The sequence below is a fragment of the Arabidopsis lyrata genome (genome assembly GCF_000004255.2).
Source record: "Arabidopsis lyrata subsp. lyrata unplaced genomic scaffold ARALYscaffold_4, whole genome shotgun sequence".
Classification (NCBI taxonomy): Eukaryota; Viridiplantae; Streptophyta; class Magnoliopsida; order Brassicales; family Brassicaceae; genus Arabidopsis; species Arabidopsis lyrata.
Window position 1 is genome coordinate 13,921,008 of NW_003302552.1, and position 16,305 is coordinate 13,937,312.

General features: G+C 34.4%; 3 protein-coding genes across 3 annotated transcripts; all 3 read left to right on the forward strand.

Annotated features, from left to right (window-relative positions):
* The first annotated feature begins 4,854 nt into the window (after window positions 1–4,854).
* On the forward strand, window positions 4,855–6,365 carry LOC9317150 (mitogen-activated protein kinase kinase kinase A). Its single transcript, XM_021029389.1, has one exon. It carries the CDS (start codon window positions 4,938–4,940, stop codon window positions 6,348–6,350), a length of 1,413 nt encoding a protein of 470 aa, XP_020885048.1. The 5' UTR covers window positions 4,855–4,937; the 3' UTR covers window positions 6,351–6,365.
* A 3,514-nt stretch (window positions 6,366–9,879) lies between these two features.
* On the forward strand, window positions 9,880–12,334 carry LOC9315313 (protein transport protein SEC13 homolog B). The gene is made up of 2 exons (XM_002879200.2): window positions 9,880–10,099; window positions 11,168–12,334. Exon 2 carries the CDS (start codon window positions 11,187–11,189, stop codon window positions 12,093–12,095), a length of 909 nt encoding a protein of 302 aa, XP_002879246.1. The 5' UTR covers window positions 9,880–10,099; window positions 11,168–11,186; the 3' UTR covers window positions 12,096–12,334.
* A 167-nt stretch (window positions 12,335–12,501) lies between these two features.
* On the forward strand, window positions 12,502–14,548 carry LOC9315314 (ran-binding protein 1 homolog b). The gene is made up of 4 exons (XM_002879201.2): window positions 12,502–12,897; window positions 13,024–13,175; window positions 13,275–13,400; window positions 13,956–14,548. The coding sequence occupies exons 1-4, from the start codon at window positions 12,737–12,739 to the stop codon at window positions 14,177–14,179; spliced, it is 663 nt and encodes a 220-aa protein (XP_002879247.1). The 5' UTR covers window positions 12,502–12,736; the 3' UTR covers window positions 14,180–14,548.
* The last annotated feature ends 1,757 nt before the right edge of the window (window positions 14,549–16,305 follow it).

The window sequence follows — 16,305 nt, forward strand, 5'->3', positions numbered from 1 at the left end:
CGAATAGCCCAAAATATATTGTTTGCTCACATGTAGTTTAATTATTTTTTGTCTTGTATCTCTAAGATATGTTCTGATTTTGTCTACTAGTTAAAATCCCGTTAAATCTAATTCATTTTCACATTTTTTTACAGTCAGTCTTGTTAGACATTGAGACTAATACAAATCACTTAAGAAATCTGGTCTATGGTAGACAGATACCCTAACAATGTTGACATAGTTTAACCCCCTTAAATTTTCTATGCATTACATATCAATAAAAGTGAAATGATATACAAATTGTGAAATGCCACATAGATTGAAAACATAAATTTTATATACCTATAAGAAAATAAGCAAAAACAAATCTGTGCGGTGATACGATTACCGACATGGATAAAGTCGATAAAAGGATAAGAAAATAAAAACAAAGGATTGAGTTTGTGAAAAGAGGAAGAAGACAATGGTCAAAGAAAGAACGTAAAAACAACACGTGAATTACAAACACATGTTTTTGTGTTGTAGGCGGAGAACACGTTGTTGTTTTTTGTCTTTCAATGGACCCCGAAAACGGCACGTTGTTCGGCTTTTTCTCCTTTGTTGTTTTTTTTTTTCCGACTCTAATTCTTTCCTTCTAAACTTCTTATTTAACTTTACCAAACCAAATCTCCGGCAATTTAGCATTTCAGTCCCACACACATCATGTGTTCTACCAATTCAATGTAACATTGCTTCCAACATTCAAATTCATCACAAATGTTGAAAGCCTAACAAATAACACCATGACCTACAATATCGACATTGAGTTAATCGCTAAAACCTAACTTTACCTGTATTTTTATTTCCATGTGAAAATCATGGTTTTTACCTTTATTTTTCATCTCATTACAATTTACAAGTCAATGTTTATTTTATTTTATTTTGCAAGTCAATGTCTATTTTATCTTTTGAGCAAAAAATAATTATATTGTTTTCAAGAGGAATAAGGCTTGAAAAGAAGTTGTTGAATTAGACTTGTTAACAAACCCATAATCATTAACTAAATACGCAAAGACAATATCAATAATATAAATCACACTCGCATGCAATTAAATATTCACGATGTAATTAAGACAGAGTTCGTCCACTACAACTGGCCATTGGTTGGCATTTACTATTCTTTAAAATTTAGAATCGGTGTTTTTGCGTGTGGTCCCTCGTTTTCTTAATTTATTAAACTATAGTTCAAGTCATTTACTTTTTTTTTTGTAATTTGTTTAGCAATGTAATTCAGAAATTAATGTTAGGCAACAAAAAAGAATTCAGGATTTCATGAAATGGAAGTGAATCGTAGATACGTGCAAACAATTCACTGGCATTATTTGATTCTAAGCATTGGTCTTTTGTCTTAATGGAATATGCATTTGTTATAAAATTTTCATCGAGAGGTATGTTTATACCTCTAATCGACGATTTGAAATCCCAAAAAAGTTTTAAGTCGAATCCTCTATTTAACATGGTGTCTTCCAAACCCTTTATCTCTGTCAGAGTCTCTCAGAGACTTGAGATTCTTTAACTCTCTTACAACTACAAGTCGAGTAACAACCTCACCAAAGTAATATGTTGTAGTAATATGCAGTACAAGTATTAAATGAGAGCGTAATTTTGCTGAGGTTTTGGAATAAAAAACATGGTTTAATTGACTGATGAAATTACAGAAGTGTTATAGCATTTAAATCGATCAAAACTTCACAAATTTGCTTACAACTTTTTCTAAAAAATATAGATATATAATTCAAATTGTTAAAGACGACACAAAACTGTTGCATCCCTTTCAGAAGTTGCACAAAAAAAAAAAAAAAAGACGACACAAAATTTCAAATATTAATATGTTACATGATAAAAGTTTAGTTAAAATATAATTTTGCATTTTAACTTTTAAACTGCAATAAAATTCACATAACATTTTTGTTAACAACGAAATTCTGAATCTTTGACCCATAATCTCCTTCGGCCTGAAACTAGCCGGGAGAAACCGTTCACATAACATTTTGACAACCCATATATACCGCCTCAACTGTGCTTATAATACTTCGAACATGCAGATATTACTCGATTTGTATTGCTGCCACTTTTACTAACCATTTAGATCATTATCTTGGTGATACGAAGATCAAGTGTGCATGATCTTGAATCAATCCTATAAAAGAAAGCTAAAGATGATGATGTTGTTAGAGCTTTCTTCGGAGTTGCAATAACATAACCATGTTGTATTGTCGGCCACCTTAATATCGAGTTTTTTCTGCTTCGTCGTTGTCTTCTTCTCTCACGACACTTATCAACATAAACAGCAACTTATGTCTCTACTATGTTTTGATCCTTAATTAGTACCTCAAAAATATTATTTTAAAGCAAATCACATAATCTTAAATCAAATGACTCTCTTTCCATTATTCAAAATATATTTTTATAAAGTCTTTAAAACCACGCGCCTTAATGTCAAACACAGTTTCTTGATTACCTTTGCTTTTATTTTGTGTAGATTTTTTCTCTCTTTCTGAGTAATTATACATATATAGAAGTCAATTTCGATTAGAAAAGAACATTAAAGTTTAGTACCAATGAATGACATGTTGCACTTGCAATGTCTAATATGTTTTACAAGTGGATTGTTTCGATCTGTAACTTGGTAATATGGTATGGGTCCATTAAATCTTATAAATAATATCTTATTTTTTGGACTCTAATCTAAAGGATATCCATACAAGTGGTAGACCGTTAATATAGTACTTCACGTTCACGGAAGGGCAGAGATCTTCCCAGAAGCAAACAAATAAAATAAAATTTTGTAACATTAATATATATCTACCTTTATACTCCATAGGTAAGCTGCGGCGGATTTTTTTTTTCATAAAGCGACGTTTTTTTATTAAGTAAATTCCATAGGTATTTAGATGGCAAGTGTATCGACGCAGCAAAAGTATTTTTAAATTCTTAATAAATTAATTAATTAGTAACTTGTGTTTTGTGTCAACTCATGAATTAGTTAACTTACGAGTATTTGAATATGATATTGATGAACTTTATTTGTTGGTCAACATTATTGGGGAATAAGCATTTCAAAATTAAAACTACATTTTTCTTTTCTTTTTTGCATATCCTCAAGGATCACGTTGAGTAAATTATCTGTTTTATTACCCAACAAAGACAAGAAAAACAATATTATTTAAAAGTAGAGGTGGAGGTGGTGAGTGCACGTCAATGGTGCGATCTTCTAGCAAAACATTAGTGAGTTCGGACAACTGGAGTCTTTGGTTCTCTGTTGGAGAACGTGGACCAACAAGTTAGTGACACGTAAGCTTCCAAAGTAGACCCCTCCAAAGATCTCTAGTTTTTTAGGTGCCCAAGTGATAAACCTCTCTCTCAACCCCCTTTTGGACAACTAACTCAGTCGCTACACGTTACTTACTCGCTTCCAATATTTGTTTGGTTCGTTAATTTTTATAAGGTCCTGCCCGTGCTTCGTGTACATACACCGATGCACCCTCGTCGACATCGATTGTTGACACTTTTTATGCACTAAAAGTTAGTTGGACGATGCATATTATTAAGAGCGTCTAATATTGTTTCAATAGCGTTCAACACCTTTTGACGGAACACTAGTGTGAGATGTTATATACTATATAACAAGGGTCGGCCCTGGAAATTTGAAGACCGAAAGCAAACAAAAAAAAAAGAAAAAATAAATTTATGGCCATCATCAATTAGTAAGATTCTGTTAAGAACTTTTAAACTAAAATAGGAAAAAAAAGAATTCCAACTCCTCACATTTATACACAACTCGAGATCTCTAACACTACTGTACATATACATTGTAAAATTCTATCGGCGAACCGCAAACTCAAACTTTTCCAGTTTGGGTTCATGACCGGCTTTGGATGTTAATATACACGCATGCTTTTCGAGATACAATACTTAGGCATGTTTGCTTTGGTAATGTTTTTCAGAAATGCAAAATAACATAATGTTTACGATTTTTTTTAAAAAAATCTACAAGATGTGGAAAGTAGGAAGATCACAAAGTTTAGGAGAATGATTGATTGGATTAGATTAATAAATTATATTCATTGAACGTAGTCTAAATACTGGCAAAAAATAATTATAGCCCAAATCTCTTCATATGATTGGCTATTACGTAATTTGTTATCACGATTACAATTTACAAGAATAATAATACTTCATTCGTAGATTACAACCGAATATTCCATGTCTCTGATTTCCTATAACACGAGAGTCAACAAAGAAAAAGAAAAAAAAAAACTATAACGCACAACAACAACAAAAGTCAACCGAACAAACAAAGGTCCGAAAATCAATCGACACGTTTTGTTAGTTTACCGTTCCCACGACAGCACGACTCGTCGGGCAGATCTCTCAGCACTTGTCGGTCCTAACTTAATGTCCTTAACAGTAAAATTATAACACAAACCGTTTTCTTTGTTGAAGTTAAACGAACCAATTTATGAAACCGTTGACTTATCCATTTTTATCCTTTTCAACGAGACCTAATCAAATCGCAACTTGAATTCTTTGTTGATAAGGATAAAAGTTAAAGTACTCAAGTTTTCTTTCTTACAACATCCCAAGAACTTCTCCAAGTGTCGTTACTGACATCATCAAAGTATCAAAACCTTTCTTCCTAATTATCCATTTGTCTAATTAAAAAAAAAGTTAAACGCTAATTTAATTAAGAAGTTAATACTACTTAATACTGTTTTGAATTTCCCCAAGTGGGAAGTCTTTATGGCTTCACGATTTCAAAATCCAGAAAGACAAGTAGAAAAGAAACATCCACGTCGGATAATTAATTAAAATTCCAACTTTATTTCTCGTTCACATTTGACAGTTCATCACACGGTATAAATATCGTCGTGTGTCCTTGGAAATTTACACACGAAAAGTTAGTTAAGAAAAAAAAAATGGAGAAACAGAACATTATCACAAACACTTCTTCTTCTTGGATTCGTGGTTCTTGTATTGGACGAGGTTGTTTTGGTTCCGTTAGCAAAGCTTTGAGTAAAATCGACGGTGGAGTTTTCGCCGTGAAGTCTATAGATCTCGCCACGTGTCTTCCTTCTCAAGCCGAGTCGTTAGAGAATGAAATCGTTATTCTCCGGTCGATGAAGTCTCATCCATACATAGTGAGGTTTCTCGGTGATGACGTGTCTAAAGAAGGAACGACGTCGTTTCGTAATCTTCATTTAGAGTATTCACCGGAAGGTGACGTGGCAAACGGTGGAATTGTTAACGAAACGCTTCTCCGGCGTTACGTGTGGTGTCTTGTCTCTGCTTTGAGTCACGTTCATGCTAACGGAATTGTTCACTGCGACGTTAAATCTAAGAACGTTCTTGTGTTTAACGGTAGTAGCTCCGTTAAGCTGGCGGATTTTGGATCGGCGGTTGTGTTTGAGAAATCGACGGTTCAGGTTTCGCCACGTGGAAGTCCGCTTTGGATGGCTCCGGAGGTGATTAGACGTGAGTACCAAGGACCGGAGAGTGACGTGTGGTCTTTAGGATGTACGGTCATAGAGATGCTCACCGGAAAACCAGGCTGGGAAGATCACGGTTTCGACTCGCTGAGTCGGATCGGGTTTTCTAACGAGTTGCCTTTTATTCCGGCGGGGTTATCGGAACTCGGGAGAGATTTTTTAGAGAAATGCTTGAAACGTGATCGGAGTCAGCGGTGGAGTTGTGATCAGCTTTTGCAGCATCCGTTTCTGTTTCAAGATCATCATGACTCGTTCTTGACCGAGTCGTCTCCGCGTTGCGTTCTTGACTGGGTCAACTCGGAGTTCGACGAAGAAGAAGAGAGCAACGAGTGGAGACCAGAATCTTTGGTTTCAGCAATGGCAAGGATAAGTAAATTAGCGATGACTGAAGGGGCAAATTGGGAATCTAATGGTTGGACTGAGGTTAGAGACACTTACGAAGAGTCATGGGTAATAAAGGAAGTTCCTGTTTCAACAAGGGTAGAATTGGGATTTAACACATCATCGGAGTCGTCGAGCGATGATTTCGTAAGACAGCCGGAAAATGAAGAGTCGGCGACGGATTTGGCGTCGGCAATGACGTGTGAAGTAATTGTATTGGTGGTAGAGAATATTCAGATATATGCCACGTTTTACACCAGTAGTATTATTATTCGTATTCTATATTGTTATTGTTATTGTTGTTGTTGTTATCATTATCATTATCATTATCATTATCAAAATAATAATAAGAAGAATAAATTTGCGAAATCTACATCTTTCATTCTCAGCCTTAACTTTTTGTTTGGTATTGCATGTGATTCGGATCGGTCTTTCTATCATCATAAAAACTCTTTTACGTGAGTGTCCTTAACTCTCAATTGTTACCTCTTTTTTGTTGATAACTCTCATTTAACACACCCAATTTTTGGTTTGGTAGCTTTTCTTGGACCATATGTTATAGAGTAAAATATTGAAGTTCGTTAGAGAGGAACTAAGACCATGTAATTAAGTATAGTTAGGCTAATAAAGTATATATGGTTAGGGTCAACGTGAAATTGTCAGCCTCTCCTTAAGTTTTTTTGTCGGCGTTGGATAATATTGTTAGGTCAAATAGTCGATGTGAACTATAAAACTTTGTTCAATGTTTAAAAAGGCAGACAATATATATGGTAATAAGGAAGAGAAAATGGAAGATGACGATGAAGTGGTGGGCAACATTGAGTTGGCTTACCACAACTCCATAAGTTTTTCAATTTAGAAAAAAGTATCAACATAGATAATATACGTTTAAATTAAAGAATATTCCACTCTTCATCGCTTATCTCTTCTTCTAAACTTTTTCTTTGTTTTTTTTGCAACACTTTTTTCAATGGATAATTGTGATAGTATGATTGATTCACTTGGTTATTCCGTATGTATATTTTTACGATTTTATGACAATCATCTTTATTGTCACCTAATTACGTACTTTATGTTTTTAAGAAAGTTCAATACTTGGCCAACTTAGCCAGTACCTAGATAGCTAGTGTGGCCGAGCAACCTTTTTCCTCTTTTACGATTTATTGGTATCCCGTATCCATATATCAAAAAGAGACATGTAAATTTGAAAAGGCTTTGTAGTTGAAGAAGATCATCTACTAATAAAGATTAAAGAGAACCAATAATGCGCATATATGTTTGGGATGAGTTTGCGAGATCTGCTAGATGGTTAAATCAAGGAATTTGCAGTTGGTTAGAAATTATGCTGGTTTGTTATTTTGCATTTTTGTTGATTTTTTTTCGAAAAAAATATATCGTTTTTATTTTTAACTGAATTGAGGCTATTTGAGATCTTTACCATGCAATTTTCAAATAAACGAATAAATAAATGAGTAAAAGGAACAGAACTTGAAACTTACAATCTTTCATAAGCAGCAGTCTGAATTTTAGTTCATCTGCTCTAATCTACATAGTCTATACAACCAATAACACAATAACATTTCTATTGGAGTCTCCGTACCAAGTGAGCCATGAGAGACACACATTTAAATCTGTAGTGCTGTGATCAATCAAATTTATTCCTGTTATTTGCGAATATAACCGAAAAAACCAACCCTCAAAGATAGCGAATTATATTGAATTTGGTATAATATGTTTTGTTCATTTATTTTATATTCAAATTCTAACATAGAAATTTAATTCAAATATTTTCTCAAATATCAAATGAGAACTTTTAGGGGTGAACCTTTTTATTCACTCCCTATTTTTTTAACCAATGATAACCTAACACCTAACACAAAAAATAAAATTAAAAATATTTAATTTTAAAATCAAATCCCTAATCAATCTTTTATAAAATCGAAACAATCATTTAACTACATTTAATTGCAAAATCTAAACGCTAACCACTTTTTTATAAACCCAAACCGACATATAATCTCTTTTAGCTATAAAATCTAAATCTTTATCCTCTTCTATAAACCCAAACCGACATATATATAACCACGTTTAATTATAAAATATAAACCTAATCGTTTCTTATAAATCCAAACCGATATATAACCTCGTTTAATTGTAAAATGTAAATCCAAATTCTTCATATAAACCCAAACCTGACATTTAACTTTGCTTAATTGTAAAATTTGAACTCTAATCTTCACTTATAAATTTAAACCGATATATAACTTATTAATTTTTTATTTTGGTTATTGTTATTATATATCAAATTCTGATTGATTAGAAAATAGGGGTTGAATAAAAGGGTTCACGTTCACTTTTACGATTGAACCCAATTAGTTCTTTTTAAAAATAAAGAGAAGTTTCGTTTAGTTAATACATACTCCAAATTTAAATTTACAATTATATAAAATCATATGAAATTAAATTTTAATTTACTATCTAATATTAACCTGATTTTTTTATACAAAGAATAAAATAACTCACACACATTAAAAAAAAAAAAAACTAAACATATTCTACACCCTGTATACAAGTAAAATGACAAGCGTGTCTACATTTGTTTTGATACACTAGTATACCAATGTCTTTAAGACTTTAACGCATCCAACTTAAGAACAAATAATATGAATGAATCGATTGAGGAAATGAATTATGTTATGACCCAAATCTATACTAGTATAATCGCAGCACTTTTTGTGACGGATGGGTAAAAAAGCTTTCGGGTATATCGGATATCCGACCCATTTTAAAAATTCCTTCACAAAAAATCTGTTGGGTCGGGTTATATTTAACCCAACTCATACACCGGATATTCCATATTTAATAATTTAGATTTTTAGAAGATTTGATTAAGATTTATAATTATGATTCTCCTATCATCTTTGTTTGATTTGTTTTTAACTGTTTTGAATCATCATACATAAAGTAAAAAAAAAAATCAATTTTTTTTCTGCATATACTGTGATTCGAAATTTTAAAAACGGACATATATTATCCAATTGACGAAAATGTGTGTTCAACGTTCTACATCGATTAAAATATTTAGACAATGATTCAGAATCATATCATAAATAAGAACATTAATAAAATAAATGAGTTTTTTGGCGGGATGGGTTTGGCGGGACGGGTTTTTGAATCAACAATAATAAAAAGATTAAAATATCATTAATCCGCCGCTTCAATACGGATTTAATCCTTATTTTTTTAATACAAATCACATGACGGGTTAAGAAATTACGGAACGGGTTATATTTCGGAAATGATTTATATGGCGGACGAATTTGAATCAATATTTATATACCGCTTTAATACGGGTTAAATCCTCAGTTTATTAATAATTATCTCGTGGACTCGTGGTATACCGTTACTTAATAACAATTGTAAACTATAATATAAATAAATATGTTATAAGTAGATACAATTTACAAAATATTTTTATACTAACTTTAAAATTAAATCATCCCGCGGTATACCGCGGGTTAAAATCTAGTACTTGAGTAAAAAATTTCATCTTATTACTTGTCGCATTTCCTTATTCAACTTATCTCACTACAAATCAACATCCAATTAGAAATATAAAACAAAAATGAAAAAGGATTCAAAATGCACTCAATAGAACTTCAGATATGAATGAACTCTTGATCGAAAAAGAAAATCGATAGTTTTTTCTAGTAACCTGCATGTATTACTAATAAGACTGGATTGAGGCTCCTTATAAAATTTTAAAATATGTTTGTTAAATAATCAATGAATTGGTATTATAGGTAGCGAACAAAGAAACTTTTAACATTTTTTTTTTTACTTTGAATTTCTAAAATTTGATAAAAACATACAAAAATTCAACATATTGTTTGAGAAAATATAGTAGGCCCATAAAGCCCATATTGCAGTAGCCACTAGCCATGGCTCATGAGTCATGATGGATCTGAACTTATAGATCTCTCATCTCCCTCCGGTTTTCAATTTGACCCACCCGGTTTAGTATGTGAACTCGGGTTTAGACAACTTTGAGCCAGATCTAATTTTATTTTAAACCAGCATATACAAAAACTCTAGAAACAGAAAAAAATAAAAACTCCCGATTGCTTTCTCTTAGCGTTTCCTTCTCCGGCGATCTTCTTCTTCTTCGACTCACATTGCATCGTCTCTCACTCGATCCGTCGTGCTTTCAGGTTCGTTATCTCTTCCCTGAGATTTTTCTGTGCAGTTTGATCTTCCTCTTCTCTGTTTTTTAGCTGTATCGACAAATCTAAGCTAGGGTTCTCGCAGAGTAATTGATCGGGAACTTCCTTCGTTTGATCTGTTTTGTATTGTGATTCCGATCTCGTGATTCGTATAATTGAATCGCGTTTCCATAATTAGCTCTCGATTTTTGAATCGCGTTTCCATAATTAGCTCTCGATTTTTGAATCGCGTTATACAGAAGTCTCCTTTATGTACATTTCGCTTCGGATTCGAAACCGTAGCTTCGATTTTTGTATTTGAATCGTTTCGATTAGATAGTTTCTTCCCTTAGGATCTGCATCGACTCGAATTTCGATATTGAATCTCTGTTACTCGTGGATTCATGTGTGATTTGCCACTGCAATGTTTGATTATCTGTGGTGATTGTTGCTTGAGGTTTAATTTGATCTCTCAGAATTGACTGTTACATGGTGATCCGTCTCGACTAAATCTTCGTTCTTCTATTCGTGTTAGATCTTTTCTTTATTTTATATATAATGTGCTTACATTTGTCTGGTGAGATATTCTGCTCATTGTTTGAGCAAGCAAAGTGAAAATAAGAAAGATGTACTTCACTGAGATTGAAATCCATTGGAAGACATGTGAATTACTCACTACTGATCAACAAATTCGTTTCATGTGTTCCTTTTCAGCTTGCATTGCGTAGCTTATGTCTAATTGTTTATATAGTTTCCTGGTGGAACTAGCGGAGAGTCACTTAGTTGAGTTTTCCTGTGGCAGATGCGGTTTTTTTTTTTTTAATTATAATTGATCTTGCTTTTGGTGTGATTGTATCCTATACATACGTGTGATGTATGAGTATCGAAGATGTTGTGACATATAGCATATGAGCTTTTACATTGTTTCAACTATTTGCAGTGAGATATTTGTGAACCTGTAGTTAATGATCTCTGCTTTTTTTCCATGAGCTGTGTTTTACAGGCTATTTTGATGTGTGTGTTGTTCCACACAGATGTTCTCATTCTATAGTTTTGCAATTTTACTTCTATTTGCAGGGACACTCATTTTGGAAACATGCCAGGCCAGAAGATTGAAACGGGTCATGAGGACATTGTCCATGATGTCCAAATGGATTACTATGGAAAGCGAATTGCAACTGCCTCATCTGACTGCACCATCAAGATAACTGGCGTTAGCAACAACGGTGGATCGCAGCCACTAGCTACATTAACTGGGCACCGTGGTCCAGTCTGGGAGGTCGCGTGGGCACACCCTAAATTTGGATCAATGCTAGCTTCATGTTCATATGATGGTCAAGTCATACTCTGGGAAGAAGCCAACCAGAACCAATGGACCCAAGCTCATGTCTTCACAGACCACAAATCTTCAGTCAACTCCATTGCATGGGCTCCTCATGATCTCGGACTATCCTTGGCTTGCGGGTCATCTGATGGCAACATTTCGGTTTTGACAAGCCGTGCTGATGGTGGCTGGGACACAACAAGGATTGACCAAGCGCATCCCGTTGGAGTCACTTCAGTCTCATGGGCCCCAGCCACAGCGCCTGGTGCTCTTGTGAGCTCTGGTCTGCTCGATCCGGTTTACAAGCTAGCTTCTGGTGGATGTGATAATACCGTGAAAGTGTGGAAGCTCTCAAACGGGTCGTGGAAGATGGATTGCTTTCCAGCTCTTCAAAAGCACACTGATTGGGTCCGTGATGTGGCTTGGGCACCAAATTTGGGCCTCCCCAAGTCCACCATAGCTAGTGGTTCTCAAGATGGGAAAGTTATCATATGGACAGTGGGAAAAGAAGGTGAGCAATGGGAAGGTAAGGTTCTCAAGGACTTTATGACTCCCGTGTGGCGGGTCTCGTGGTCGTTGACCGGTAACTTGTTGGCTGTGTCCGATGGAAACAACAACGTGACGGTGTGGAAAGAGGCTGTTGATGGAGAGTGGGAACAAGTTACTGCTGTGGAGCCTTAGGTTTTTGATGCTTTGCTATCTATCTCTCTGCTCTTACCTTTAAGGAACTCAATTAAACACTTTTTTCTTTAATCTTTTCTTAGTCCGGTTTGGTGGGTCTTTTTGAGGGAATGTTGAATTGGTTTTCTTAAAATTCACTTTTGGATTTTTTTTCTTTTTCTTTTTCTTTTCATAGAGACCATTTTAAAATTCGAGAAACCGAGATCTTCATGATATATAGTTTGTCTCTTCATTTGATTTTCTTCTTTCTGTATGGTAAAGATTTTAGTTTTAAAGAACTTTGACATATAACACGAGTCTTTCATCGATCTTATTGCATAACATTAGATACGTGTTGTCTGTATTTGATTCGATGTTCTTGTGATAATAAAAGGCCTTGTTGACCAAAAAAGAAATATATAAATAGGCCCAAAAGGGCCCATTAGAAAGCGTACAGGGTAAACGTGGGCCTAGGCCCTAGACCCATTTAGTTCTATATCAAAGATGATAAGCACCGTCTCTCTCGGCGTCTCGTATAAAAAAATCTCATTTGCTTTCTACAAAAACACTCCCAAAAATCTCTCCCTTGAATCTCTTCTACACACTACAAATCCAACAACTGAAACTAACTCAGAGCAAAAGCTTGATTTGATTTTGATACGATGGCGAGCATTAGCAACGAGCCAGAGCGTGAGCACAGAGACGAAGAAGAGACTGGAGCCAACGAAGATGAAGACACCGGTGCTCAGGTTGCTCCAATCGTCAGGCTTGAAGAAGTCGCCGTCACCACCGGTGAAGAAGACGAAGACACCATCCTCGATCTGTATGTATCTCCCTATCGTATGATCTAAATCGTACTGGATCTGATCGTTTTCCGTAGTAGTTCCTCAAGTTCTAGGGTTTTAGTTTTCGATTAGGAGCTTGATTGTTGTTTTGGCGAAATCTGTAGGAAATCGAAGTTGTATCGATTCGATAAAGATGGAAGTCAGTGGAAGGAGAGAGGTGCTGGTACTGTTAAGTTCTTAAAACATAGAGTTTCTGGGAAGATTCGTCTTGTTATGAGGCAATCGAAAACTTTGAAGATCTGTGCTAATCATCTTGGTATGATTCGTCTACGTTTGGTTTTATGGTTCTGGATCTGTGTTTGTAGTAGTCTCTTTTCACTCATTTTTGATCGTTTCCTTTTGGAATTTTATGCAGTTGGATCGGGTATGAGTGTTCAGGAACATGCTGGGAATGATAAGTCTTGTGTTTGGCACGCTCGTGATTTCTCCGATGGAGAATTGAAAGATGAGCTATTCTGTATCCGTTTTGCTTCAGTTGAGAGTGAGTGTGAATCTTATATTTTGTATTTTTTTGCTCAGTTGATTGGATCTCATTACCTGATTATTGCTTATAGTATCACTGACCTGTCTCGTTCTTATGTGATTATGGTCATTGTGTCATACTTTATAGTAGCTAGCTTCAACGTTATGATTACATGCTTGCTTCATTTTCTTTCTGCATACTGTTTTTGCATAGATACTGTCAATTTATGGCTTAGATCATTGGAGGATCTTGAACTTAGTGATATCGCCGTTTGACAGTATGTTTTGGAAGTTTTTGATATAGTGTCTTTGGCCAATTCACATATTTGGTTTAGTTTCTCTGGTAGATTTCATATGCACCTCATAGTAATCAGAAAGCTGAAGAGTTTGCTTGATGATATAACCATTTAATGGTGGCAATCAGACTAGAGAAGTTAACTATACAGCTTCAAGTGTATGATCTGCTGTGTGTAGTATTGGAAAGTGTTTTGTGTTTTTGTAACACTTTTTCTGTTGATAAAATGTTAGTCATAGAAGAGTTGCATAAATAATCAAGTCTTGTTTACATGATCAGACTGCAAAGCTTTTATGCAAAAGTTCAAAGAAGTAGCTGAATCTGAAGAAGAGAAAGAAGAGAGCAAAGACGCCTCTGATACCGCTAGTCTTCTTGAGAAGTTAACAGTGGAAGAGAAGAAAACCGAGGAGAAACCAGCGGAGAAAGCAGAGGAAAAGGAGGAAAACAAGAAGAGTGAAGCTGTTGACGAAAAGAAAACAGAGGAGTCTGTTACCTCAACTTAAGATGCATGCATGGATACACACACATACGGCCAGGTAATCGATAGCATGATGATGTGTTTTAAATCCATCGAAGGAAGACTTGGCTTTTATTTTAAATTGATACATGTTTTGAGTCGTGTTTAGAGTCTATATGTTAGTGTCACAAAAGTGTCACAGGTGACATTTGCATATTGCGAGATTGATTTTCGGGGTTGTTTGGGTTTTTTCATTATCTGGAAAAAGAGTATATTTTGAGTTATCTTATGATTTTGTTGAAAACAGTGTGGAGTCAAGAGGTGGTTCCATTTTGATTTTACAAAAATTTGTATGCAGAGTGGATGATTCGTGTGTTTTTTTTTATTTCAAAACAAGTCGTCTTACTTTGCATCACTCAGAATTCTAGGTTTCCAAAATTATTGGCTAGTAAATAAAATGGGTAAAGTTGGAATTAAATTAAGCGACCATTGCAGTTCAGTTTATGTTCTACTGATTTGGATAAGACTCTATGCAGAGCCTTCGATATATTGTTGATCAAGTCTCTCTCTCTCTCTCTCTCTGGTGGTCTTTCGTAATTCGTTGTATTACAAATGGACAAATTACGATTCAGGTTGGGTCATGTGTCACAATAGTTGACCGGACCCACTTGGTTTTCTTGGATTTTCACTAAACTGGATCCCGAAATTAAGAACCCATTAATTAATTCATGATGGTGACTTTGTCACACTTGTAGGACATCCCTCACATTTGGGGAAAAATATCATATATGATATACTCACAAATCACTTGATAGTACATATGAAAAGTGATATTGAGTCATCAAGAGTAAAGACTGATTTGTCAATGCGATTACAAAGATTCGAGTTAAAAAAATTAGTAGTATTTACCAAAACAATCAGCACTAACATATAGACGATCAACACGATTCAGTGAACAAACCTTGTATTAAAAAAAAAAAAAAAATTACAATAGATATAAAACACATTAGTGTTGCATTAAGCTTGTCGGTTACTTGAAGCCCAAGATACAAGTCGGTTGAGTTATTGGGCTTTGTGATTAGGTCTAGGAGTTATCTAGGTTCTAATCCTAGTAGGTTTAGGAGTCATCTAATCCTATAAATATGTTTGTTGAGTTGTGGCAAACATTAAGAATTTGAGAGAAGAGATTTGAGAGAAAGCTTTAGTTTTGAGAGATTTTCTAAAGAAATAAAGAAGAGTTATTTCTTATCTTGTGTTCTTGAATTCTCTTTTAAGTTCTTGAATTAGGCTATAGAATAATGGCCAGTGTTGAACTGTTGATGGCTGTTTTTATGAGATCAGGTGTGTTTACCCAAAAAAAAAAAAAAAGAATTCACAAAGGTTTATTTTCTGCGTTCTCTAAGTAAATATGACACGTCCAATACTTAAAAGTAAAACGTAAACCCTATATTATAAATTTATAATATAGTACCTTTGTCAATAGATAAAATATCATATATATACATCTAATTGCCTAATCGGAGCCTAGGCGATTAGTTTTAAAAGAACTAAAGAAACATAATTCTTTGGAGATTCTTTATGTACGATATTTTGTATTTCAAATGTGTAATAGTTACTTCGATTTATCAATGACTAGAAACAATACTTGGGTATTTACTTTTAAAAGAAACCAATTGAGTCACTACCTTGTTTGTCTAAACTTTCTGTATTAAGCTCAAATCTAGTAATTGTTAAGGAGTTCAAAGAACCTTCCTAATGAAGTTTACAAGATCCATGCATGTGCATTAATTAAGTTATAAGACCTAGCTATAGCTAGAAACTTCATCGAAACACCATACACAACTTTTTAAACCAAAAAAACATCATACTTACAACTTTCAACACGATCAATCAAAGGGACGCGTTGCTGCTTTTTCTTTCCTGTCTACTTTACTTTACAAAATTTAATAATTTCATATTCCTTTTTACTCTCGCAATCTTACTTTTTCTTGTGTTTCTTTTTTTTCTTGTGTTTCTTCTTTCTAATTTCTTGCCCATTTGTTTCTATTTTCCAGTAGCCAGCTGCCAGCCTTTCGTTTGTTTTGGGTTGTATTATTCCGATCCACTTTTACATGCAATGTACTTTGAGATATATTTTAAAAATATGGTACGGATGGACCCTACAAGATGACA

What these genes read in the sequence shown, in the direction of transcription:
- LOC9317150 (XM_021029389.1), top strand. Translation starts at nt 4,938, where the DNA reads ATGGAGAAACAGAACATTATCACAAACACTTCTTCTTCTTGGATTCGT.
- LOC9315313 (XM_002879200.2), top strand. Translation starts at nt 11,187, where the DNA reads ATGCCAGGCCAGAAGATTGAAACGGGTCATGAGGACATTGTCCATGAT.
- LOC9315314 (XM_002879201.2), top strand. Translation starts at nt 12,737, where the DNA reads ATGGCGAGCATTAGCAACGAGCCAGAGCGTGAGCACAGAGACGAAGAA. An exon ending in GAAGACACCATCCTCGATCT is followed by an intron (nt 12,898 to 13,023) that starts GTATGTATCTCC and finishes CGAAATCTGTAG; the next exon opens with GAAATCGAAGTTGTATCGAT. An exon ending in GATCTGTGCTAATCATCTTG is followed by an intron (nt 13,176 to 13,274) that starts GTATGATTCGTC and finishes AATTTTATGCAG; the next exon opens with TTGGATCGGGTATGAGTGTT.